General features: G+C 38.4%; 10 protein-coding genes across 10 annotated transcripts in view; 5 read left to right on the plus strand and 5 right to left on the minus strand.

Annotated features, from left to right (window-relative positions):
- LOC126783497 (chaperone protein dnaJ 49-like) overlaps window positions 1–24,972 on the minus strand; it is a 54,281-nt gene that overhangs the window by 21,665 nt on the left and 7,644 nt on the right. The window lies entirely within an intron of this gene.
- Window positions 1–24,972, minus strand: part of LOC126783560 (uncharacterized) — a 55,272-nt gene that overhangs the window by 8,002 nt on the left and 22,298 nt on the right. The window lies entirely within an intron of this gene.
- LOC126783486 (probable ethanolamine kinase) overlaps window positions 1–24,972 on the plus strand; it is a 55,112-nt gene that overhangs the window by 3,050 nt on the left and 27,090 nt on the right. The gene's annotated exons all lie outside the window — the stretch shown is intronic.
- Window positions 1–24,972, plus strand: part of LOC126783474 (probable ethanolamine kinase) — a 55,076-nt gene that overhangs the window by 3,014 nt on the left and 27,090 nt on the right. The window lies entirely within an intron of this gene.
- LOC126783464 (F-box/kelch-repeat protein At1g55270-like) lies at window positions 44–2,952 on the minus strand. Its single transcript, XM_050508942.1, has 2 exons — window positions 2,118–2,952; window positions 44–1,570 (listed from the first exon to the last, which is right to left on the minus strand). Exons 1-2 carry the CDS (start codon window positions 2,148–2,150, stop codon window positions 311–313), a joined length of 1,293 nt encoding a protein of 430 aa, XP_050364899.1. The 5' UTR covers window positions 2,151–2,952; the 3' UTR covers window positions 44–310.
- Window positions 6,732–9,055, plus strand: LOC126783581 (uncharacterized). Its single transcript, XM_050509081.1, has 4 exons — window positions 6,732–7,578; window positions 8,195–8,359; window positions 8,441–8,492; window positions 8,585–9,055. The coding sequence occupies exons 1-4, from the start codon at window positions 7,325–7,327 to the stop codon at window positions 8,705–8,707; spliced, it is 594 nt and encodes a 197-aa protein (XP_050365038.1). The 5' UTR covers window positions 6,732–7,324; the 3' UTR covers window positions 8,708–9,055.
- On the plus strand, window positions 10,090–11,191 carry LOC126783620 (glyoxylase I 4-like). The gene is made up of 3 exons (XM_050509127.1): window positions 10,090–10,356; window positions 10,448–10,553; window positions 10,804–11,191. The coding sequence occupies exons 1-3, from the start codon at window positions 10,202–10,204 to the stop codon at window positions 11,125–11,127; spliced, it is 585 nt and encodes a 194-aa protein (XP_050365084.1). The 5' UTR covers window positions 10,090–10,201; the 3' UTR covers window positions 11,128–11,191.
- LOC126783602 (uncharacterized) lies at window positions 14,844–16,084 on the plus strand. Its single transcript, XM_050509104.1, has 2 exons — window positions 14,844–15,313; window positions 15,920–16,084. Exons 1-2 carry the CDS (start codon window positions 14,879–14,881, stop codon window positions 16,073–16,075), a joined length of 591 nt encoding a protein of 196 aa, XP_050365061.1. The 5' UTR covers window positions 14,844–14,878; the 3' UTR covers window positions 16,076–16,084.
- LOC126783677 (MAPK kinase substrate protein At1g80180-like) lies at window positions 19,430–20,104 on the minus strand. The gene has a single exon (XM_050509191.1). The coding sequence runs from the start codon at window positions 19,957–19,959 to the stop codon at window positions 19,627–19,629; it is 333 nt and encodes a 110-aa protein (XP_050365148.1). The 5' UTR covers window positions 19,960–20,104; the 3' UTR covers window positions 19,430–19,626.
- LOC126783543 (NADH-cytochrome b5 reductase-like protein) overlaps window positions 24,474–24,972 on the minus strand; it is a 54,295-nt gene continuing 53,796 nt past the window's right edge. The window contains exons 12-13 of the mRNA XM_050509036.1: window positions 24,856–24,924; window positions 24,474–24,743 (exon numbers count right to left, since the gene is read on the minus strand). Of these exons, the coding sequence (XP_050364993.1) occupies window positions 24,687–24,743; window positions 24,856–24,924 (126 nt within the window). The 3' untranslated portion in view covers window positions 24,474–24,686. The remainder of the gene's footprint in view (window positions 24,744–24,855; window positions 24,925–24,972) is intronic.

A 24,972-nucleotide genomic window follows, 5' to 3' on the forward strand; every position in this document is an offset into this window, starting at 1 on the left:
GTTTGGAGAATACTCTTGATTTGATTTGTCGAATACACAGCAATGTGACCAATGTCAAAAGTGTCATAATAACTTTCGGCGATACAACTAAAAGGATGGAATCGTAGTATCCTGTGTCTCATATAGATATTTGTAACAAAAGAAAGTCCGCAAAAACAAACATCCTCAACCACCTAGCAAAGGATCGCCATGTTATGTAGGTATACCATATAATATGGCGATCCTTCGGGTCTTTTCTATTAATCCATTAATCCAGAAGCATATAAATCATCGAAAGCACCTCTGCTTGTTGATACAATTTACAGGTCTACTAAGCTTGAAGAACCTGACAGTGAACTATGTGACTTTTCAAGCGGTTTCTGCCGGCAAGGCTTGACCACAGATTTGTGACCATCGTCCTGAACTGCCCTTTGCCTGCTAGAGTTTCCCACAGATGTTCAGCGCTTGCTCCACCAGCATCATTTGATTTCGAAACATCAACGAGTGAAATACTCATATTATTTCTGATGATGCATAATTTACCATTAAGGGGAACCAGGGAAGCTGCCTCCAAGGCCCTAGAGTTACCCAAATGTATCTTACTGTCGATATGCTTGCTCCAAGAATCAGTTGCTTCATCATAGACTCTGAGTTTGCAGCCATCCTTGCACTCCAAAGCATAGAGATGCCCATTTAAAGAAGCACTTGGGTTCCTCCAGCCTGCAACCATTCCGTCATACACAGAGTCCCAGCTGTCATTTTCCGGCTGATAGACCTCACTCAGGACTTGACGATGAGATCCTAACCCCTTCAGGAACCATTTTCCTTCATAAACAACCCCAATGAAAGGAACCATTGCGGTGCTCATATCTGAAATGAAGGACCATCTATTCTTGTTGGGATCATATACTTCTGCTGATCTCAAGGACCTATGCATCCCCTCATTTTCCCCACCAGCAACATAGAGGCAGTTATTTATAACACACGAGCCAAAAAAATGTCGTCTGCGAAGCATGTCAGGTGCACGATGCCATTTATTGGTCCTGGCACTGTAAAAAATGACTCGTCTCATTGATCCCTTTAGAGGGTCCTTTCCTCCAAACAGATACAGGTGACAGCCACTGAGTACAGCACAACCAAATCCAAGGGCTTCAGAATACTCCTTGGGGACAGGAGGAAGGGCCTGCCACAGCTGGTATACAGGGTCAAAGGCATGCCAAGATATTTTCCCATCTCGATCTCTTTTAATCAAGTAAATCCATTCTTCAGCAATGCCAATGCTCTTACGGAGGGAGTAATAGAAGTTTCCAGCCAAAAGACGGTACCATCTTTTGCACACTACGCGAAGCTTGCGATGCTCCACTCTTGGGACCCGAATTAGGCAAGCAATAGCAAGATCATCAGGGAGTCCAGGAAGAAGAGGGGATTGATTGCGGCTACTCTCACCACGTCCAGGCTTACTCCTAGTTGGATGAATGGATGCCTTAATGTCTGGTTGAAGACAAAGCTTTGCCCCAGGGACATACTTCTTTGCTCCAGCAACAGTTTTAAGACCAGCATCAACCCTGCATAAACATGCTGTGCTATCCACCTGGAAATTTATACAGTATTTGTAATGATCAATTACTTGTCAATAATCTCTATCATTCATTCTAATTTGGAAGACAAATTGTTGTGAAGATTAACACTTAAGCTTGTTACTACATCATAACTGAAGTAGAATTAGAGATCCTTTCAAAAACTTGTGGAAATTGTTAAGTTTTACGAATGAGATTGCAGCTAATTCCCACAACACATGAAACTTAGGCCATAGATATTACCAAACAGAATGCCATGGGAGATATCTTCAACCTAAATTTTAATATAATAACCTGATTCCGGAAAGGGGGTAAATTCTACATCTTTCAACTATAAATAAACTACTGGGGGGAGCTCGAGTAGCTCTCATTAAGTCATTAGTCTTATCTCGTCCAGACAAAATTAGTAGAATGATTCCTAAAATTATAGCATACACACTCATGAGACATGAAAATTAATCAATTAGAAAATGTTAGCTTGAAAATGAAATCAAAGCCCATTATGTATTCATAAGTCATAACTCCATTGCATAATGGGAAGAAGTTGTCAAAGAAGTTTACCAATGGAGGTTGTATCATTCTTCTTCTGTCCATCTCTTCTTCCTCTAACACCTGCAACACCCAATATACCAGAACACTCCACCTCAATAATCTAATATCTATCTCTTTCTATCATAATGACCTACTGTTTTTTTCATCAGATGCCAACAATTCACATCAGTACCACCGAAGTTAACTTCAAACATGACCCCAAATCTCGAAATTCTCTACAAGCTACAAAGAACTATTGATAGATCCTCCAAGAAAGTAACCTCAAATTCCCCTCCAGTAGTCAAAAACCCCTCTGAAAATAGCTCAAAGTTGATCTAACACCAGCTTCAGAATCCAAAGCTAAAACCAACAGAGCTACACAGACACAGAACCAGAGTCAACCCCCGGTTGGAAACAAGAGAAACCCAACATTGATCAACTCATTACCTCATAAACCCACATTGAAAAGCCTTGAAAGTTCACGAGCGAAGGCATCCAAAGGGAATAATCAGAAACCCAAAGATCTTATCTTTACAATAAAAAGATGAAAAGAAAGAAAACCCAAAAGGCCAAAACCATGAAATGCTAGACAGCACAAAATTAGGGGGGCAAAGAGAGCACTCAAGCAAGAGATGGAGATCCCTCTCACCATTTAACCTTCAGTGGAGTTTAGGGCCCCCATTTTCCTCACCTCATTTTGCACAACCTACCAAGCACAAGAGTGTGTTCAAGAAACAAGAAAAGCAAAGCAAACCTAAACCATTAAAGGATCAAAGAAAGAGTGAGGCTTTGAATGAATCACTTGTTTCCTCAAACAAATTGAACAAAACAGTTCACAACCAAAGACTTGGAAGATAGCTGTTGTTTGAGTCTGAGGGTTGAAAGCTATGAAAGTTCCAGTCTTTTATATATTTGGTTGCACCAAAAGGGAAGAATATGGACAAATATTCAAAATAAATTTAGGAGGTGCCCCATTGGTCCCACAGCTTCACAGACCACAACACAACCTCATCAAGTGCCAAATGCCATTAATATACACAAGATTTCCCAGTATTGTGTCGTGTTTGACCCACTGCACATCATAGTGATCATACTATCTATCATCTGCCTCCTACTCCACAAAGGCTAATTTGGTCTCACTAAAATCCATGAGACCATGACACATTTAGTCGTTGAGTTCTTGATGGGTGATGATCACGGCTATGGATACGATAGATCCTCTTCCTGTGATTACATTATGATACAAGCCTATTAAGATCCTCTTATATCAATAAACCAATTAAGTAATCATAACAACGTATCGATTTATAGACCAAGAGAACAAGCATTTTTTTTATACGAAAAGAAATGTATTAAAAAGATGAGTCTCAAGGACGTCACATTGTACAATATTAAATAATAAAACATTATAAGCCTCATCAGGAACTCTATCTGTGACCAAGTTTTGCTACTCAGCAATAAAGTTTGTTTTTTTATAAACATGTTTGAAAGAAATTGAATCAAAACTTGCAGCTAGAGTTCTAATGTCGACAATGCTAAATAGGCGCCACGGATCATCGAGAGAACAAGCATTGTGTTGTATGGGAAGATGAGTATTAAGCACACGCAAAATGGTTGTTAACATTTCTAATTCAGACATTGCACTCTTTCAAGTTTCAACCATTTCTAGAAGATGATGTGCACCCAAGTCATGTCCTGAGCTCCTAACCATTTGTCCAACCTTTTTGGCCAGTTGCTTTAACTTGCTATTATACTAACAAAGTAAGACCATTAGCTCATACTTCTTTATCGTGTTGCTCTTTTTATAATCTCATGATCGGCATTACTCCTAATCTCCAAAGCAAGAGGATTACTTTCTTTTAAAATTTCCACTAGCCAATCTTTGAAGACGTATTAGCTAGCGATCGAGATAGCTACGTATATGATTGAATCAACTAATCCTCTTCTATTGTTTGACCCTAGCTCACAATCCTGTGATGGGGAATATTAAGACTTCAACTAGTTTTCGTGCATAAAAATCTTGCATGTGAATTGATAGGTGTTGGCATTGTGACCACATTTTCTTCCTTTCCAAGTTTAACTTATTCTTGGAATTAAAATCAAACCCAAAACTGCTTATGTAAGACTCCTGCGTGTTCCTGAAAAGCATGCAGACATGAGCTGCCTAATTCGACTTTATCGTTCTCCGTAAAGTCTTCCATCTTTTGCTCTCATTCAGTCTCCATCATTTAGAAAAATTGAGTTTAAGTTCATGATAAACTAGTCCATTCACATAAGCAACTTCATTATTTTCCACAATAGGGTTTTCATCATCTTGGAGTACTGTTGCAGAGTGTGAGTACTGATTTGGAAATTTGAGTGTTATATATGTGATGCAGAAACTTAAACCAATTATTCTGAGCACTAAGTGAAGAATGATGAGACTGCTTTTCCTTTTTGAGGAGGAATTAATGGAATGGATGTTTGAAAGAAGTCTAGGGAGACAGGACATGGTCGAGTTCTTTTGTAGGGTTTTAAAAGCAAGTCATGGCTGTGGGCTTCACATGATTTTCCATTTATTCCATTGGTATTTTCCACACACGAATTTGAAGCTCTGAAATCTGAATCATATTCGTTAGGCGTTTTCCCTTGAAAAAATTAGATATCACATCCGTATTTGAAAGAAGACCAAGAAAGAATCATCCATACCTAGATTGTCTTATATGTCTATCCTTTTCACATTGCATTTTCACGGTTCTGAACTTCTGATCATTCCAACTTTCATGAGTTCATCTTCAAAGCATCAAATCAACACTAATTAAAGGGAGCATACTACATACTGGAGATGATGATGAACATACAAATGTATTAAGTATTAACACAGATAGCTATTAACACTGATGGAGTAACTAACTTTAAATCCACTGAGCAATCTTCACTTGCATGTGACATTTGTTTTTCCCCTCAATTCTTGAATATAGGTGATCAAGAAACCCCCTTGTGTTGATATCCCAGCTCCTAAGTCCCAACTAGTCAATTAAGGTACGTGATGAAACAGTGGAGAACGGGTCAAGAACGCAGCATCTAGAGTCTTGGAGAAATAGAGAATGCAATTCTCCTACCTATAAATGCGAATTTACGTGACCCCAAAGCAAAAGATGAATCTGTTCAATGAACTTGGTGGCACGTGTGAATCCAGAAGTGCAGAAGATAGTAAAGGATGCATCTCCTGCTGCTGGTTGATCATGGAGCAATGGTTTTAATTTGTAGGCAAACAAAAACTCAAATGCAGACACATACAGTATCTGATATCTCTAGATCTGCACCAGTCTAGGTAGTTCTTGGGCCATCAATCCCTGGAAGTGTCGTATTTAACAATGATGGACATGGTTGGCTTGTACAATGGGTTTGTCTTTATAATTGATTTGGTCCACAATTCTATCCACCAAATGTTGCAATACTTGCATTTTCATATGCTTAAAGCAGGCGAGGGTTTGACCATTTACAAAAAAGAAGAAGGTTAGGGTTTGGAAGGAAAAAGAGGGAAGGGATGATGAACAGATCTACGGCGAGTGAGAATGAGAGGAAGAGGAAGAGATGTCGACGATAAATCCATGTACGTATTTATGTTTTGTGAGGAATTCGACGCTGAGAATATGAATATACTCGATACTCTGTTCGTGCAATCAAATAGAGCGACTTGTTCGTCTTTTCCGATACCAGTACGCATATAGTGATCTATCCTTCCAGATCCAAATCCAAGTCAGAGGATTGCGATCAATGTACTACGAGATGTTTGTTGCTTTTGTAGGCCGCGATGACGGACGGCTTAGTACTTCCCGTTGCCATGGCGACGGGTTTGGTGTCTATGGCTCTCTCGAATTGCTCTCTCCCAAGTGAGGAGTGGGAGAGCAATAACTAACATCCCAGGTTGGCACAAGTATCCCAATTCTATTACTCTAACACCCTAGTGTTGCCAGTGTTCCCTTTTAATGGCGTCAAAGGTAATGTTCATAGCCTCCTCTTTCTCTTTGGTGCCGTAAAATTGTAGGATTCTAGGGCTTTGCTTTCCAAACAGGCAAAGCAGCCACAACATAAAAGCAAGCCAAATTACAACCAAAAACCTTGACTTCACTCGTCTCCCACAATCCATCTCCGCCAAATTTCAATACCTACAAAGCACAAATTATCCTTTAGCACATCGCCTAAATCGTCTATGTACTTTCTACAAGTTATCAGACCACGTCGCAACAAGCCAACAACGGCTAGTTAGACAAAGCGGCAGTGGTCGGATCATCTGATTCCGACATGCATCATGATCACATCTCTTCCATAGAGTGTTGATCACTTGGTCAGCTGTTTAGCGCCACTTATCGTTCAATAACTGTGACGCTCAATAACCGTCTGATCTGACTGTTACATCTTCCATAAAACAATGTGAATAAAAAGAAAATAAAATCAAGCCAAATATGGAAGGACACCTCACACCCACCAGTCACCATTTCGAAAAATCAAAGATTTTATTAACACGTTACCAAAATTAAATTTCTTCGAAGCAAAAATACAAAAGCAAACGAAGAAGACGAATTATAAATCAGAAATGGCAGAATTGGAAGGTTCCTTCTTCCCTTGACATTCTTCTTCCCAAATCCTTCACTTCTCTTCTTCTTCTTCGTCCTCCTCTGTTATTTCCTGAAAAGACTAAACTACCCTTGCTCTGCTTTTCTCCTACTACGACGACTCCACTGCTTCTTGGGTGAAATTGGGTTCTGGGTTTCGTAGGGCGGCTCAGTTCCGAAAATGGGTCTGAAGAATTTGGGGCATTCGTTATTGGGTGGCCTTGGATTTCGAGCTCTGGAGATGGGTTTGTTCTGAAATTCTTTCTCGTGTTCTTTGAGAATTGTTTAGTTTCTTGTGTTCAGAGTTTCAGATGGTTTTGCGGGAAATTGAGCTTTTGATTCATTATTGGTTGCTTGAGTTTGTTTGCTCTGATCAGCATTCCGGGTTCTTTAATTTTAGCTGATCGAAAACCTGTACTGGGTTTTCTTTGTGTTTTAGATTCAATTTGTTATTGTTATTGCTCATATTGGAACACATTGCGGGTTAGGAATGATGTATCAGAGGTTCAGAAGGATCAGTAGAACAGGGCAAGAGTGTTAGTACTTAGTTTTTTTTGGGTGGAATTGTGGATTTTTCGAGTTGGGTTTAGCAATTGGAGTGGTTGTGTGGTGTTGGTGTTGATTGTGTTGTGTGTCACTATGTCGGGTGGCACACCAACTGGTGGATACATAAGGCAGAGGCATAGCCAGGGCTATGCGTCGAGTGGGGATGATCTCGAGGATGATGCATGCTCAGTGTTGCATAGCTCGTCAGGTTTGAGTCCGAGAGCCTGGTCAAAGAGGGAGATTGTGGAGAATGTGATGTGGCTTGTCTCGGCAGCAGGCATTGTATACTTGGGTGATTCCAAGTCCAACTTGATATTTCTCTTGTGGCATGATGACCGAGTAAGAAGGTATATACAATTTTATGCTTTGTCTGGTTTGTTCACAACTTCACATTAATGTGTACTACTTGTATTGTTTGGTTAGCAAGTTCAGTGGTAAGAGCTACCTGATTTTTCATAAATGCGTTGTTGTTCTTCCATTTGAATTAGCAGATTTGGTTAGGAAACATCGAACAATGTACTCTTTCCCTTGCAAGTTGGTTGCTATAAGTTTATCCCCTGAAGTGCTAGCAATATGCTGCTTCATGTATGTTCATAGAATTCAGCTGAATTGTAGAATGGCCTAATTCTTCTTTGTTAGTAAGGTAAATCCGACTGTTCACAAGGGTAGTAAGTATAGTTAGTTTAAGGAAAATATGTATGTTTGCCTTTCCAGCAAGCGTGGTTAGATTATGGTCAAGACATCCGTGCATGGGTTTTGCTAAGATTTGGGTTGTCTTTTGTAAGTTTTCTACATTTGTATTCCTGTAAGGCTTAACCATTTAACCTGTACTTGCATGAGACTAGTAGTTCCTCACAAGTTGGATGGTGTTTTGATTGCGGAGATTCAATGACATATAGTTTGGCTGAAACAAAAACTTCATTTAAAGTTGCATTATCCTCATCTCTTTCATGTATCTTGTAGATTGCCCCTGTACATTGGGATGGTCGGCGTGGTTTTGAATATTATCATCTTCTGTTACACAAGTATGTCAGCATGGAGTGTGGGGCGTTTTGATGAGAAATGGGAAATAGCGAGTATATCTGCTCTGCCATTTGTGACACTACTTGGTGCCATTTCCTTTTGCCTGTAAGAGAAACTGTAATTCAGTTAGCTTCTACACCATGTGTTATATTTACATCTTCTGACTTGTTGATTGCTCTTTGGCAGGTTCTCCTGTGCACTGTGGCCAATATGGGGGTTCTTGACGCTTCCCCTCCTGGTACATCTCAAAACTCATTTTCATTTGTTTATGTAGGTGAACAGTTGAGTACTTGTGGCAACTGTCTAATTACTCTATTCACGTTGTTGCAGTTCACGCTGTTTATGGCAGGGATGGTTATATTTCCGTACATTATAATTGGGACTTTTAGGAAACAACAAGATGCGCTGCGTACAGATAATGCCTCCTCAGATTTTAGTGATAAACTTTACTGACCTAGATCAAGAGCTGCTAACTCAACCATGGACAGACTGTCACGTCTGTAGTGAAGCAATTATTGTCTTTCAATCAGTCAGGTTTTGATTTTACATACACATTCTTTTGATGATACACTTGATAGTACCACAGAGTTCTTTACAAACCTGGAGCGGACTGGTTGGGATGTAGTTTTGGAAGTTGATGCTAGTGAGCATCATCAGTTGTGTAAAAGTGTTTGAATTTCATGGATAGAAATGATGCCTTTGTTCCTGGTACGAGTCCATCTTTCACTACGGTGGAGATCCTGGCATTGATTTGGCATTATAAGATTCAGTTCAGTTGTTTACGTCTCTCTTGCATGTTTCCTTATGCCTATATGAATTATTCTTTCATTGAGGTTTGCACACTTGATTTTTCTTTTCATAGCTTATTTACGTTGCACCAACGTCTGCACACTTGAATTTTTTTGCTTGAATACATTTGAGAACGCTGGTGAGTTTGACAGTGTTGCAAATTCAGCAGAGGTCCCGTGCATCTCTAATTCCTTTTGACTTGCCAACAAAATCGTTAAGGTTTCATGTATATCTGTTAAGGAAACACTGTAGGGAGGAAATGAAGGTTGGAAGCTTCTACAGTTGATAATGAACCTTGAATTGTTCAATGGTTTCTTAGTTCTGAATCTTTTCCAATTTCATGTTGGCTTCTTGTTATCTACTGATTTTCAGGTATATCTGCTTATTCTATTGCAGTTTTTAAATCAGTTTCCCCCATTTGCCATTTTGCCATATAGTTTGGTTTGTAAGACACTGATGGCAACGTAAGCAACCGAAAGCCCGAATTTCGGTTTGCCTTATTTTCTATCAGTTTACGCGCCTGATCTGGCGACAACAGATTTAGACACTGCGCGCTCCTCCAGCTTCATCACGTCAATTTCTTTTCTCACTTTTACCTTGACATTACTAATTAGGAGTTGGTAACATGAATATGAAACATACTAAGAATTTTGAAATTGTTGCACATACTGCATAGTTTCTGACCGGATGTATCAAACTCTTTTACCCAATTTTAGCTTCAATTTTTCATTACCAACCCAAGTGAAAACAAGGCCAATACTAATCGAGGAAGGATAATAATAATAAACGTATCATGGAATTTTCTTTGAAACAAATGAGGCAATAGTTAGCTGCAGCGCAACATTACGTGTCGTAGGTTGAAAAATTACAATGCCAATCTGTGGAATGAGTCATCAACGTGGAAGCCTTCGTGTAAAATGTGTAATCGACATCATTATCTAAAATTATAACAAGCAAGCTCTCTCTATATATACAGACCCTGATTTGTAGCTCTCTTCTATCTTATCCATTTGCTTATAATACATCATCAGCTTCTATTTCTGCTATCGGATCGGTTGTTGGGTTGAAGTTTTTAGCTAGGTTTTTCAAGTTCCAGCCTCTTTGGATTGTGCTTTGTAGAATTGTAGCTAAGCTGCTTAAAGATCAAGGAAAACTAGTATGAAAGAAAGAATGGTAAATCCTCTGCAATTGAAGTCCTTGAATCATATTTCACTGGTATGCAGGTCGCTCGAGAAATCCCTCGATTTCTACCAAAACGTTCTTGGCTTCTTTCCCATTAGGAGGCCTGGCTCCCTAGACTTCAATGGTGCATGGTATGATAGCTAACAGTAACGTTGCTAAAAGCTGTTGACAATTGTGTAATATCTAATTAATTATTCGTTTTGTTAATCATATCTAATGTAGGTTATACAACTATGGGATTGGCATTCATCTTCTTCAAGCTGAAGACCCTCAGACGCTGCCCAAGATCAGCTACATTAACCCCAAAGCTAACCACATTTCTTTCCAGGTCTAGCTCTTTTTCATTCTATTTGAAAATAATTTGTATCGTGATTTTTTCGATTAAAAATTGTCATTTCAATAGCCATTGCTACATTACTTTACACAATTTATGTTCTTGTTTATCGAATGGACGTACTAATGTAAGGCTGCATGCATATGCTAGCTCTTCGTGTATGTATCAATGAATTGCTACAATTAGTGTAATGTAATAATCCTCTTATTAATTTAACGACTAGATGAATGTCATGAACTTGCAGTGTGAGAGCATGAGCAAAGTGGAGAACAAACTGAAGGAGATGAAGATCGAGTACGTGACGAGCAGCGTAGAGGAAGGAGGAATCAACGTTGATCAGCTCTTCTTCCATGATCCGGATGGCACCATGATTGAGATCTGTAATTGTGACAACCTTCCTGTGATACCCATAGTTGGAGATCAACCTCTGAGGTCTTGCACACGTGAGAAATGCATTGTGCAGCAGCAGCAGCAAGAAGCAATAGCCCAGATCAAACCCCAACAGAAAACCATGACCTGCCTGCGTTCTAATTCTATACACATGAAGGATAGTCTTCCTTGCGCTTGATTTATGAAAAAAGTCCGTGTGATCCATAATTCCACATATGTCATTAGCAAGGAAAATACTTGTGTCTATACCAGTACAGACACACAACCTTTCTTATTTTTATACTTTTAGTAGTGTGATTCTATAATGTTAACTCTTCAAAAACTTAATCGATCAATAAAGTTTATCTCTGTAAAATATGTATTGAAACAAAAATCGTTTACTAAGTCGATTACATCAAATAATGATTTAGATAGAGGTAATTAATAATTTACTACTTCTTGCCCTGTAAATATATCTCCCCGGTGTTTTTGAAGTCAATTATAGTAACCATGCATGGAAGTAACAAAACAAGCGGTAACTATAAAGCAAATGCATGTTATGTTATACTCGTAAAGTGGGTTATGCATTTTGCAAAGATAAAAGGCTGTTTGTCACAATATCGATCTTAGACAACTTGAACAATGCACTAGATAGCTAGAATAAAGGGGAGGAGGCTCACTATGATGAATTGATGATGCAACCAAGCAAATGCGCTTCTTCTTTTCAGTGTTTCTCCGTCGGTCCAGAACAAATGTTCTTGCGTTCTTCTTCAAGCTTAATTTGGTAAGTTGACAAGAGCTAGCTGCCACAAAAGAAGATGAAGCATGATTCAGTAAGCACCGGAGGCCATTATGTTTTGATGCAAACGAAAGTAAGAGGAAGTAAAATAAAAAAAAATTTGCATACCAACTTAAGCGATATATCACTGCAAAAATATACTGCCGATGAAGTTTATGTAACATGTTTTCTATCCAAAAGGCATTATTTTCTGATCCGATAAAGCCTTATCGCATGCCGTCCAGGTTGATCAAGGAATAAATATATATGAAAAGAGAAGAATTTGGGAGCTCCCTTCAGTCCAAAACAAAGAGCATGTATATATTGAACTAACCACTATTTTGGGCTGTAAGGAACTCCCATTTCTACAATTTTCGCATGAAAGTACTAGACAAAACTCAGAGATCAAGGGATTAGGAGGTAAAACTAAGAGGTATGAAAATTATGCACTGCGCATTTGGTCTTATAATGCCAAGAGTTTAAGTTAAGGTGGTCTCGATCTACTTCGCATTGGTAGCTTTAGCTAGATAATTTACTAATTAATAGGCAGATGGACGAGCTGCAATTAAGTTACCATGACTCGTTTCAATTAAGCTCGTCAACCACTATAGTTTTAAAACGGTAAACCACAAAAGAGTTATAGTTATATGAAGATTAACAAAGAAGCTCGAAAAGGAGAGAGTATCATTTAACCTATTTAATATAGCGATGGCTCAAAGATGAATGCCATGATGACTTGACGTGTGACATCTAACAACACCAGCGGATAGATATCGAGGCAGATCGATATGAAAAATTGTAATACTTGTTTTCTCTTCCTCCATTTTCTACTCAAGGAAAGGGTGATTAGGCTCCTTTTAATTCCATATTAATGTATTCCTCATATTAGTTACAGCGAACTTTGCACGTAGCCTTATTCCTTTTAGCTAATCAAGTTTAGCTATACTTTTGTATTTAACACTATTCTACTCTCCCTAGATTAGCAGCTCTTAGTCTTGCTGGTTTATCTGCCCTATCTCTGCTAGTCACTCATGATGCATATTGTGGTACTTCAAAGGAAAATTTGGCAGTTGGTGCAAATATTTAAAATTACATCTCAATTTCTTGTAATATTAGAATGGTTTAATTCAAATACGGCTATGACTGGCCATTTTCTGTGGATTGAATCATCTGCTACAAATCTCAGATATTTGGTGAGTTCTTGGACTGGTTGTGGATTACGTACGTACATAAGAGATTACATAATTTGATTAAAAAAAAGAGATTACATAAGAAACCCAGATTAACAAACAGCTCACATCTCAGGCCCTCATACTCAGTTCTCATTGTCATAGAAGTATGAGAATGAGCTAGAGAATGAGCCAGATTAACCCAGATTAAATAAAAAACGACCCTCCCCCCAACTCGATCAATGAAAGGTCTGGTGCTGAGGTTTTAGCCCACAGAATGTGTCCATTGGCAACTGGGGGTCGCCCTAGAGCTTAATTGCAACTTCAAACCCTACATGGAAAATGGAGTTATTATTATGAAGATAAGCAACTATTGTAAAGACTCATCCATCACACCATCAATGGCTACTATAATTAATAAACATGCTTCTGCAACCCCACAAATTTTATGTGACAATTGATGTGGAAGAAATATGGCAGGCAAAGCGCATATTTCAGTATTTTCTTAGGTGGGTTTTTGGATATATGAAGGGTTCTGTGGCTCAGAGCTGGTCAAATTTATGAGTCTACAGGAACCATTGAACAAATCCTTGTTATGAATATAAATCACATATACAGTAGATAGAAATTTGATCCCGTAATTTTTTTTTCTCCTACGAAATTTTATTTCAAAGATGGTGCACATGTTAGGTCATGAAGATGCTTAGCAAAGTTCCATTGACTGAATTTAAACCAAGGGTATCGGCCCAAATCTTCAGAATAATGAAAATTAATCAAAAATATTCTTTGAGAAGAGCTCATTATCGTTTCAACTCTTTTTTTTTTGTTACATCAACTCTTTTCTTCTTTCATGCATGGTTTGTTGAGGATTCTAATTTGAAGGAAAAGAATTTGAAAGAAAAAGGTGGTTACAGAAGATAGTCAAATCCAAAAAAAAAAGAAGATAGTCAAATAAATATATGAGTAGGAGCTAGCTAGTATTGTCAGACCAAAAAAAAAAGGAGCTAGCTACAATCTTATACAAACTTACTTGTGCTGTCCTACTCTATAATGTAAATAGGTCAATTCTATATAGGTTGTAAATTAGAGAAGCAAATCAAAGACAGCGACCCTTTTGTTGGGATTTGGCTACCCCCAACAAAATTAGCGGTGGAAGGTAGGGAGGGTCTGGGGGTCCTCTTCCATTCTGTCTGGAAAACCAAAAACCATTGTAGACAAATATTTCCCCAAACAGTAATTAGCAGCCTCCACCATCATCACAGGCTCATATATAGACATTATTGATTTTAGCAGGCAAGAACAACAAAATATATATCTATCTAGCTTGGATCTACGTTAATCTTAAAGATCACCACACAATGAATCAAGCACAAAAGATTGGCAAGCCAGGTTTACAGCTCATGTAGTAATCTGGAGTAGTCTCTAATCAAAAAGGAATAATTTATGTACTAATCCAGCCTAGTAGAGACAAACTAAAGGAAGATTTCGTTTACGAACAATATGATCGACAAGTGAATGCATTAGCATGAGAGGAAAGCTAGCAACATTCTCAATAACGAAATGCATGCACTAGATAAATGGTTGCTAATTAAGGTGTTTGAGAGCACATGCATCAACACCATTAATCAGGCATAAGGTAGTGAATACGAATTAATTTGACTAATATCATTGATTGAAAATGGCACAACTCAAAAACAACAGACGAGTTGATTGTCTTATCACTCTTATTCAAAAAAGTTACCAAACTAATCGAGCATATGGAAGATATAAATATCCATGATTACAGGCAAGCACACATGGTTTGCTTCTATAAACTATATATGTTACCATTTTAATCAACCATTAATCATTCAATTTACACCCCTTTCCTTTGTGGCCATGATTCCACAGTCTCCATTTCCTAGCTCATTATATAGTTTTGTACCACAACAAACAAACCATTAACTAAAGAAAGAGAAAGCCAGACTGCCAGAGAGTCCAACTCCGACGAACGAGTCTGAGAAATGAATACCCCCTTTCACGACCATGAGAAGAAGCAGAAGAAGGGTTTCATGTCCTCGTACAAACCGAGCCCCGGACGTCACCTTAAGCCGGATTCTAAACCTGACGTGGTTAATAAGTACCCCGTTTTACGTAGCTGGTTCAGTTTATCCAGGAAGTCGAAAACACGTCAAGAGGTTCTAGATCAGTTCGAGCACGCTGATCAGAGCCAAAGAGAAGAACCAGATAAGAAGGTTGTTGTGGTGGTCGAGGCTTCAAGAAAGTCCGTGTCTCACGTCGAAAGCAACTTGGCTTCAGTGACTTCGTTTCTTCAAGTGAAGGTCCTTGTTACAGACATGCCTGGCTTCATGCAAGTCCATGCCTTCCGCAGCGCTAGAAGAACATACGACAGTTTGGAGAAGTTTAGCCCTAAACACATGGCTTACAACCTCAAAAAGGTACACAGATGTTCTTAGCCAGCTTTTCGTGTTCTTAATCAAACATCTAAATTATAATGTACGTTTTTGATTGATTTCATATTATAATTGTTGATGGGGATGAGTCATTGAGAGGCCAAGACAAATGTGTTTGGATATACACGATAGCGTTCTTGCTTCTTGGAGTTTCTTTTTGGAGTTTCTCTTCCTTCTTTTAGGATGATTGAAGATGTAGGATGGATCGTATAGAACAACCCCACAGGGGAACAATATTCAATGTGTGAGGAAGACAATGCACTGACCCAGATCTTATTCTTGGTGCTGAATTCTGAAAACACAGCACGAATCTCTCTCTCTCTCTCTCTCTCTCTCTCTCTCCATCATTAATAGGGCCACTGTCCTCTGACCCCCTCGATCAGCAGCACAGAATTCTGGATCTTGGATCTAGAGGACTCGAATAGAATATAGAAAATAACAAATAATTTGATTTAATTCATACATTTATCCATTGTATTGTGCTTGATTTACTTGTTTTAATACACAGACAAGTTGTAGGGGTTGAGACATTTCATCGAATATATTATGCACGGTATAAATACATACACTAAGTCGCCGTTTCATGTGCAGGAGTTTGATAAAACGTACGGACCGGCATGGCATTGCATTGTTGGCTCAGGTTTCGGGTCATTTGTGACCCATTCGACAGGTTGTTTTCTGTATTTCTCAATGGAGAAGCTATACATTTTGTTGTTCAGAACTAAAATCCAGAAAGCTGCTGTTTGAGTCTTGTGCGTGAGGTGGACTGAGATAGCCAATATTGTGTTTTTAGAGCATTTCTAACGGCTGCTCTTACAATTTTCTTTTATAAATGATGAAAACACTAAATCTAAAAAAAATGTCTCAACTTCAATAACTCATATATTCTGTTGTATAAAATTAAATACAAATGTCTATAATTAAATAAAAATCAAATTGAATCTCATAATGTCGTAATTTATATCAAGATCAAAAAATGAATGATTTATCATTCATTCTTTCTTTTTTTGTTATTTTTTAGGATGGAGATTGAATATATTTTTTTGTAAGAAATAGAGTTTAGAAATTATTTTGAAAATTATATAGATTTTTAAAATTCTACAAATTTAGAGATTGTGTTTCACTCTCTTCTCACTTTTTTTTATCCTAGATGGCGATTTAGAGAAGCTGTTAGAACTAAAAATTGATATTTTTCTTCTATAATCTAGAGATTATTTAGATTTTAAAAGAATTGTTGGAGATGCTCTTAGAATGTGCATAATATCACACTACATTATGTAACATATAAATTTGGACTTGATTAATTGTTCACTAACTACCCACTGTGTTTTATGCTCTTTTAGCCTTCTCTTTAGTGGGCCTTTTGGGCTGCTTATCCAAAATTAAAAACATTTTGGGCATCGGATCATTAGAAGCTCAGCCGATCACACTTAAAAGATTGTGATTAACCCATGCCATGCACATGCATCATGCGTGGGTGATTGGATTGTGAAGAACAGTGAGATGATCATGGAAATGAGGAAAACAATGGCTTCATCGCCATGATTCTCATGTGATAGAAGACTATCAGTTTCTGTTTTCAATTGCACATATTCAAAATGATTGGATGCATAAGCATATTTGTGAGATATTAAAGAAATTGAGTACGATTTAAAATGAATGGATGGATGAACAAATTTGTGAGATATTAGAAGCAATTAAGTACGATTTCTTTGAAATGGTTCAAACGAACCTCTTATCCTTGTATGAAAATAGCTAGTCGTCTGGTGCTTGTGAGACGGCAACTTACTCATTCCTTCTTATGTTGTTCCAACTACTATGAGTGAAAAGTTGTGAGGGTTGGGAAACAATGGAATGTGTATCTACATGTTTACTGCTAATTCTAACAGATTATTGTCTTACATATTATGTTAGAAATGATACTGTATATATGCAATTTCAAAAGTTATATCTTAATATTTGGGCGGATCACTTACTTCAAACTATTTAATCATTGCACGAGTTGTATTACCTGAGGTACATATGAGCATTGTTAAAATAGAAATATGTTGATTCCAAATAGTAAACAGGTCAGAAAATAAAGTAATCAGCAATATATTAAATAGGTTCATCGAATTCTGAGGAGAGCAGAACGAAGAAAATATGAGGATGGAAACAGAAGGGAGAAATAGGACTTGCGACTTGCGAGTCAAGAATGGTTTGCCGGTTTGATTCTGGACCTTTTTCTGGTACTAATTTCCTCCCATGTTGGACTGTTGACTTTCTTGAATTTGTCCAAGCAAAGAGAATGGTGTTCTGTTGCGGCTGCTGATGATTGCCAATTGGATAAGTTAAGATGGCTTCTGGAGTTCTGGTAATTGTGCAAAGCAGTTGTAGGGTTATGAAAAGTAAACTAAATCCTAAACATGATGAATAAAGTAATAAACTATGAAAATGACAATTAGTTTCATTCATCAAACTAAGAAACGAAGATTGGTCATCTGAACAAGACATCGTATTTGCCAATGGATCAACACATCTCAACAAGTCGACTTCTCTCATGTTTCAAATTTGATTAAACACGTAATTAGTCCATCTAATCTCAACAATTTCCCACCATTCACGATTGTACTATTTATCCGTTTTAATTAAGTAAATTCTACGTATATTAGGATATGAATATCACGATACAGAGCCAGTCACCTGCAATCAGTCTTGCACTGTTTGTTAACGAAGCATGAAGTCATGAGAGATCTTGGTCATTGGTGATGGAGAAAAGGAGGAAAGGAAAGGTAGAGTTGCCGAATTGGTCTTGACCTTTGTCGACCATGGTGAATTAGCTTGATGCGGTTTGTTGGTGTTTGGATCACTATCAACAGTAGAGTTGATATCTTCAAAACAATTTGATACAAGAACAGCCGAACAGGCTGCAAAATTAAGATCAAAACAACGAGAAAGAAGAAACAAAGTTAATAATATGATTTTGGTGTGCACCTTATCCTATCCATACGTGTCCACTTTGGATGATTTCTGGAATACTCACGGGCTCATGGTTCACTCTATTCATTGAAGTTGAAATAAAAACCAAAAGAATTTTGGATTAGTGGACGAATTAGCTGATAGCTGTATTAGCTGTCTCTCCTTTTCACATCTCAATCTCTTAATAATGATGCCGATACCAAAATCGCCCATGTTTCCGTTTTTAATACGGAAATGAATAACATTAACTTAAACGCAGCCTCTCTAATCATTGTGTCGAAGCACTAATTTTTACTTGTTATCTCTTTGAGAATGATCGAAGGCACTGTATTGATGACGACCTAAATCCAAACTACAGCATAAAAGTTTGATTCGATGCTGTAATCAACTACTCATATCAAAATTAACTCTAAAATAGATCCTCAGAGAGGCAACCAACTATTAGAATATACCGGACGGCCGGCAAAGATATAAAAAAAAAATTCAGATGAAAACAAAGTAGGTAGTAACCAAAATACCAACTATATAAACCAACCAACACACTCCAGGTTTCTGACATTATTGTCTACATAATACTATGGTCCAATTTCAAAGAAAAATAGGGAGCTACATGATAAAGGCGTAATGGTATGCGCTGTCCTAAACCTAAAGGGCCACAGTGTTGTTATTATGTAATTTGGAATCTTTCAAACTAAACCCACATTTGGAAACAAGTCAATATTGGTTTTTGGTTACCAGATTAAATATAAAAAGCAGCACAACTTCGTTGAATAAATCAAGTTACCAGTTCCCACTTCAAAGTCATGGCAGGAAAGGCTAAACACATAAGATTGAACAAAGAACTACGTCACTTGGGAAATTAGCAACATAAACCCTAAATAAAGAAAATTGATCCGAAATTGGTTAATCTCAAAATTGATCGTCAAATTATAGCAACAATTTTTTTTGTAGCTAAAAGGGTAGACAGTTCTTAGGCTAATTCAACCAAAGTGGAGTAAACTATATCCCAGCAATCTCATTATTAATGAAAATAATGAAATGATCCTTGTGTAGTATGTACTAGAGAAGCTTGATCAAAACCCAAAATCCACAACAAACTATCATCTAGATTTTCCGACAACTCAAAACGCAAAACCAAGCAAGAAATAAAAAACCCAAACATGAACAATGGAATGTAAACTGATACACAAGTATTTAATTATACATTTTTACCATTAACATGAACATTACAATCACTCACAAGAAGAAAAAATAAAGATCGAAAATTGAAAGCATGCAGTGTTTGATTTAATTTAATTTTGTTTTAAGCTAATAAAAATTTGAGCAAAAATCAGCCACACCTACTTAGACCTCCGCTTGTTCGATCTGGGCCGCTTGGACGCCGCCGCCGGCTTCCCAAACACTCCACAACACCCGGCCTTGGGCGACGGCGGGTCCATCATCGGCGGCGCAACCTTCACCGGTTTATACCCCCTCCCTCCCGCAGCTCCTCCGTCGTTGGCAGAAGCCGCAGCAGGAGCGTCTGAGCCCCCGCCCTGGGCGGCGGCGGCGGCTTCGGCTTGCTTCTCGGCTTCGACTTGATTCAAAGCGCGCTGTAGAAACTTGTCGTCCCAAATCAAACCGGAGGATCCTTGCCTCCGGAAGGTGCTCTCCGACCTCTGCAATCCCTCCATCAACGACTTTGATTCCCGATCGGGTCTGCTCAGATCCGCGAATTCCTGGGATCGGTGATGATGAAGGTGAACAAGTCTAGAGGATTCTGAGGCGGATTTTGAGAAGGTTTTCGGAAAGTGGTTAGCGGTGAGCTGAGGGAGGGAGCTCTATAATAATATGAGGAGTCGTTGGACTTTTCCTTTCCGGAGGGCTTTTTTGTTTTTTTATTGTAGGAGGAGAAATGACAAAGAGGCATCTTGTGTCGTTTCATGAGCTTTTATGTCGTTTTTATGGGCTAGGACTGGGTTTTTTCCTCGTGTGTGTGTGTGTGTGTGTTGACCTGAAGCAAGTTCCGTGGTGTCTTTTTTTTTTTTTGACAATGAAGTTCCGTGGTGTCTTGAGTTAGGGAAAGAAAGAAATCAAAATTGGATGGAGACGAAGAATTGATTGCGGTTATGTGAGGTTTTGAGGTCATGAGAATTTTCGGATATTATGGTTCAATATCGGCAACACAAGTGTGTCATTATGAACGAAAAAGTCTTCTACAACTATACGGTAACAAGTATTAATAGCGGTTGACATATCCATTTTCTTTTATATCAAATGAAATTCTGTTTGAAAATTATTCACTAGATTGAATAGACATTAATAGAGCTAGGGGCGGGCACGAGACAGGATGGGACGAGATGTGGCTCATCCCACGTCTCATCACACTCTTTTTGAATCGGGACGGGACAGAATCGGAACGGGACGGGACAAATCTCATATTCCTATATTTTTACTTTTTCATTAACAAAGTAATATTCAATAATGAAATTTTAACAAAAAAAATATATATTATGTTCAAAATATTATAATTTACCATTACTATTTGAGTTAATATAACTTTGGAGTTATTAAGAACATAAATTAGTTTCATTTTGATATAAATATATAAGAATTTTTAAGTTTTCATTAAAGGTGGGACGGGACGGGACGAGACTAAGCGGGATATAAATTATTTGTCGCACGTCTCATCCCACTATTATGAAACGGGACGGGACATTCGTCCCGTGCCTATGAATTTCGGGACAGAATCGGGACGGGATCGAGATTTCTGTTTTTTATACCCACCCCTAAATGGAGCTATAAAGTCTCAGGCGTTGAGCCTATCAGGTCTAAAACGTGATTTCATACTCGGAAAACAATAATGGAGCTGCGAAATTTCCAAAACCAAGGCTAGAAAGATGATCAATGCGACTAGCTGGATTAGAACATTTTAAAACTGTACATTTTGTTTGTATATCAGGGCATTAATGGAGGGGGATTGGAGGCTAAACTACTTGGTAAATTTCTCTTAAAACATGTAACATTCTTAAAAATATAGAAATTTCTAGTGAGATCACCGGTTGGTCATTACTTCGTAGAGGCCGTGTGGACCATTAGGCGGGCTGGGTCATTACTTTATTTTCTGGCCTTCTGAAGCCTTCTTGGTCAATCTTCATGTCCTAAAATCTAAAACTTCTAAAAACTAATTGGTCAAAAGAGTGAATGTGTTAGGATTGATTCTCCTGTCAAGTAGCTGTGGTGGTGATAAAATAAACAAACTTGATGACATGATCAATGCTTGATTCTTCTTAATGTTCTCGTTCGGCTAACTAATGTGGTAGAAGACTAGAAGTGGAACAAAACACACACAAGTTAAACGAGAACATCATGCATCAGAAGTTCAGAATAGTCAATGTTACTCCCAGATATAGGCGAAAATCGGAATAGAAAGGAAACAAAAGGAGCAAATAATCAAGTGCAGAAATGATACCGGTGAAACGATAGATGCTCTCCCTGTACAGAAATCAAACTGAGCTTTGTTTCAATGGCTTGTCTTTGTAGGGTGCCCGAGTTTGTCATCTAGGTTAGGCAAAAGTAGGCTCAACTGATGTACTACCAAAAAATGCTGAACAACGTATCAACTGCCTTGAAGAGGAAGGTATCCGAAAAATGCAGGTAGACCTTCTGCAAAAGGGGGCAACCACACGCACAATCTTCATCTAGTATATTTCTTTAAATCTAACTCTACCTGGTAATGGTCATGAACAACATAGACTAAGAGTCTGTCCTGCAAGTATCTTTCTTCAGTTGCTGCCACAGCCACTTCTGTGAGCTAGCTTCCTTTTCTCGTTTAGAATTTCAGTGAAAGGTTTACCACCTCCATGTTCTTCTGCTTTCCTCTTTTCTTCTTTGATCTGGGCAAGGGACTTGGGTCCTGTAAAGGCAGTTGAATCCTCTTTAGATGATCTCTTTTCCCTTGGCACTGGTTTCCTTGTGGCTTCTGATAGAGGAAACTGTGGCTTGGCCAGCCTTCTTTCCTTATGTCTCTGAGATCTGTATTGGTGAGATTGTCTATGCGGAGGACGTTGAATTACAGCGTTGTTAAAGGCTTCATTCTCCTTGCGTGTGTCATAAGTTCTGTTTCCCACTTCTGATGCCAATCTCCTGGGCCAACCCATATCATGCCTTTGAGGCAATTCCTGGCTTCTATCAATCAACTGAAGTGAGTCATGAATTCTTGATAATCCAGAAATGGAACAATCATCAATCGCTCTTCGTCTTCTCAAGTGATTTCGGAGATCCAAGCTATCATGGTCATCTTCCATTGGCATACCCTTCCTCTTGTGGGACAATATGGAATTCAACATTATATCCTCTCCATAGCCATGGATACTTCCCTCATTACCAAAAAGGTAGCTGGTATCTAAACAATCATAGGAGTCATAAATTTGGTTTTCATACAAAAGTACAGCAGCAGGACGCAGAGGATCATACTCATCTGGATTGTCAGGTCATAATCATGCCACTCCTTATTTAATCCCCAGTGCTCTCTGTGAAGTGTAGGAAAGTATTCAGGGCTATCCTCGCCAACTAAATATTCTGATTTACCATCGACAAGAACATCAAAGCCTGGAGAGGAATCCCACCGTTCCTCTTGCACAATAAGGTCATCAGCTCCCTCCTCTGAACTCTGATCAGTGCATAGAGAAGGTCTACCGTCACTAGAGCCTTCAGCTGGAAGAAGCAAGGAGTTCGATCGAATTTCATCAGCCTCTTCATCCCCGTATTCAGAAACATGAGGAGAAGCACATATCTGTACTTGTTCCTGATAATTAAGATCCTGCTTTGCCACAGTTTCACAAGCACTGTGGGGTGAAATTGTTGGTGCTGATACTGTTTCATTCACTTCAGAAGCCTCGTTCTCTAAAGAAAGTTCTTCAGTACTTGCAGAGGACGCAGTGTTCGCACATTTCCCAGTTGATGCACTGCCGTCAGTGTCATGCAAGAACAAGCAGCTATCACCTTTATTGCACATCCCATTCAAGTAAAAGTAACGAGGAACATTCTTGGTTGCAGATATGGAAGATGGAGCGGGCTCTGATGGTGCCGCTTCATGCCTCTCCTCCAATGGCTTCAATAAACAAAAACAAGTAATCAAACAACCGAGCGACTACAAACTATCCTTAAAAGATCTATAGCCACCATGAATTGATAAATTTTTCACTAAACTATTCCGAAAAGAAAAGTACGGATGTAATGAAAGAGGAAACCATCAACACCATGAAGTAATACACACTTCAACTGTTCATACTGTCACTAGAAATAATATGATTGATACAGCGAAATGGGTAAAATGTCTTAAAAACATATCATGACTTGTACCATTAACTAACTACAAACAAATTCCAAAAATTGATGAAACAAGAGAAGCAGCATAAGAGAAGAAGCCTTACAGGATGCCGAAAAGCACAAGTGGGATTAAGACAATCCCCAACCAACCAGTACCAGCAAGCTTTCGGGTTCAGCCACGCAATCTTGCTGTGTCAAAACTCACATTCAAGTCCCTGATACAAACATATTAAATACCACAAAGCTCAAATGGTGCATCTATATAATGAAGACATTGTTGCAACGATGCACAACGTAATAAGAAGCATGAAAAGCAAACCCAGCTATACTCAGAAACCTTAGAACCTTGAAAATTGCAAGGTAATGCGATGATCGATTGGAAGAGAGAGCGCAAAGTGTTGCTCGGGTTTTATTTACCAGTTGCTACAAAAAACTGGCCCCAACCCATATTCACAATTTTTGGTCCCTTCAATAGGAATGAAAAACTTTGTTTATTTTCTATAAATCGGCTAAATATCACGAAGTTGAATCAGAGTTTGGTAGTCAAGTTGTATTCTTTTTACCATGTTCAGCGGTAAAACATTTGTATCAAATATAAAATTCACCTGCAAAAGTACAAATATTTCTCTTTCATGAAACCAAGTTACTCGGCTCATCATGCAAAAGGGAGCTGATTCCCATGCACACTAGGATTCCATTTAAATCGGTATTAAACTCTGCTTCAGAGACTAGTTGTGTATGCTTCCTATGAAAACATCTTATTGGAGCAAACTGTTCCTTTCCTAGTAATCACTTCAAATCCTAAATGGGCTGGCTCAAGTTGTATTCTTTTTACCATGTTCAGCGGTAAAACATTTGTATCAAATATAAAATTCACCTGCAAAAGTACAAATATTTCTCTTTCATGAAACCAAGTTACTCGGCTCATCATGCAAAAGGGAGCTGATTCCCATGCACACTAGGTTTCCATTTAAATCGGTATTAAACTCTGCTTCAGAGACTAGTTGTGTATGCTTCCTATGAAAACATCTTATTGGAGCAAACTGTTCCTTTCCTAGTAATCACTTCAAATCCTAAATGGGCTGGCTAATCAAAACTTGTAAACCATTTTTTCTGTGTAACCGAGTTCTTTTAGTATCCCAGAGAGCTGCAACAAAGCAAAATAGGGAACTTATCAGACAGAAAAACAGGAAGAAGAGCGAAATGGTAGTCAAGCATTACAAATTAGCGATATCATCAACACGATATGCCTTTCGTACCTCTCCTTGTGTCCAGTCTTTAGCCTTGCCACCAGATATGTGTCCCATCATCCCAGGAGGACCGCATACCTGCACAAGTTGACAAGTTCAAATGAAGGTTGGTCGATGAGTTAAAGC

This window comes from Argentina anserina, chromosome 1, assembly GCF_933775445.1.
Source record: "Argentina anserina chromosome 1, drPotAnse1.1, whole genome shotgun sequence".
Lineage (NCBI taxonomy): Eukaryota > Viridiplantae > Streptophyta > Magnoliopsida > Rosales > Rosaceae > Argentina > Argentina anserina.

Bases quoted from the DNA above. Each gene is read 5' to 3' on its own strand.
- LOC126783464 (XM_050508942.1), bottom strand. From the start codon at position 2,150: ATGGACAGAAGAAGAATGATACAACCTCCATTG. The intron at 1,571-2,117 runs GTAAACTTCTTT...ATAAATTTCCAG, and splicing joins GAATGATACAACCTCCATTG to GTGGATAGCACAGCATGTTT.
- LOC126783581 (XM_050509081.1), top strand. From the start codon at position 7,325: ATGTCGGGTGGCACACCAACTGGTGGATACATAAGGCAGAGGCATAGC. The intron at 8,360-8,440 runs GTAAGAGAAACT...GCTCTTTGGCAG, and splicing joins GGTGCCATTTCCTTTTGCCT to GTTCTCCTGTGCACTGTGGC. The intron at 8,493-8,584 runs GTACATCTCAAA...ACGTTGTTGCAG, and splicing joins TCTTGACGCTTCCCCTCCTG to TTCACGCTGTTTATGGCAGG.
- LOC126783620 (XM_050509127.1), top strand. From the start codon at position 10,202: ATGAAAGAAAGAATGGTAAATCCTCTGCAATTGAAGTCCTTGAATCAT. The intron at 10,357-10,447 runs GTATGATAGCTA...TATCTAATGTAG, and splicing joins CTAGACTTCAATGGTGCATG to GTTATACAACTATGGGATTG. The intron at 10,554-10,803 runs GTCTAGCTCTTT...ATGAACTTGCAG, and splicing joins CTAACCACATTTCTTTCCAG to TGTGAGAGCATGAGCAAAGT.
- LOC126783602 (XM_050509104.1), top strand. From the start codon at position 14,879: ATGAATACCCCCTTTCACGACCATGAGAAGAAGCAGAAGAAGGGTTTC. The intron at 15,314-15,919 runs GTACACAGATGT...TTTCATGTGCAG, and splicing joins TGGCTTACAACCTCAAAAAG to GAGTTTGATAAAACGTACGG.
- LOC126783677 (XM_050509191.1), bottom strand. From the start codon at position 19,959: ATGGAGGGATTGCAGAGGTCGGAGAGCACCTTCCGGAGGCAAGGATCC.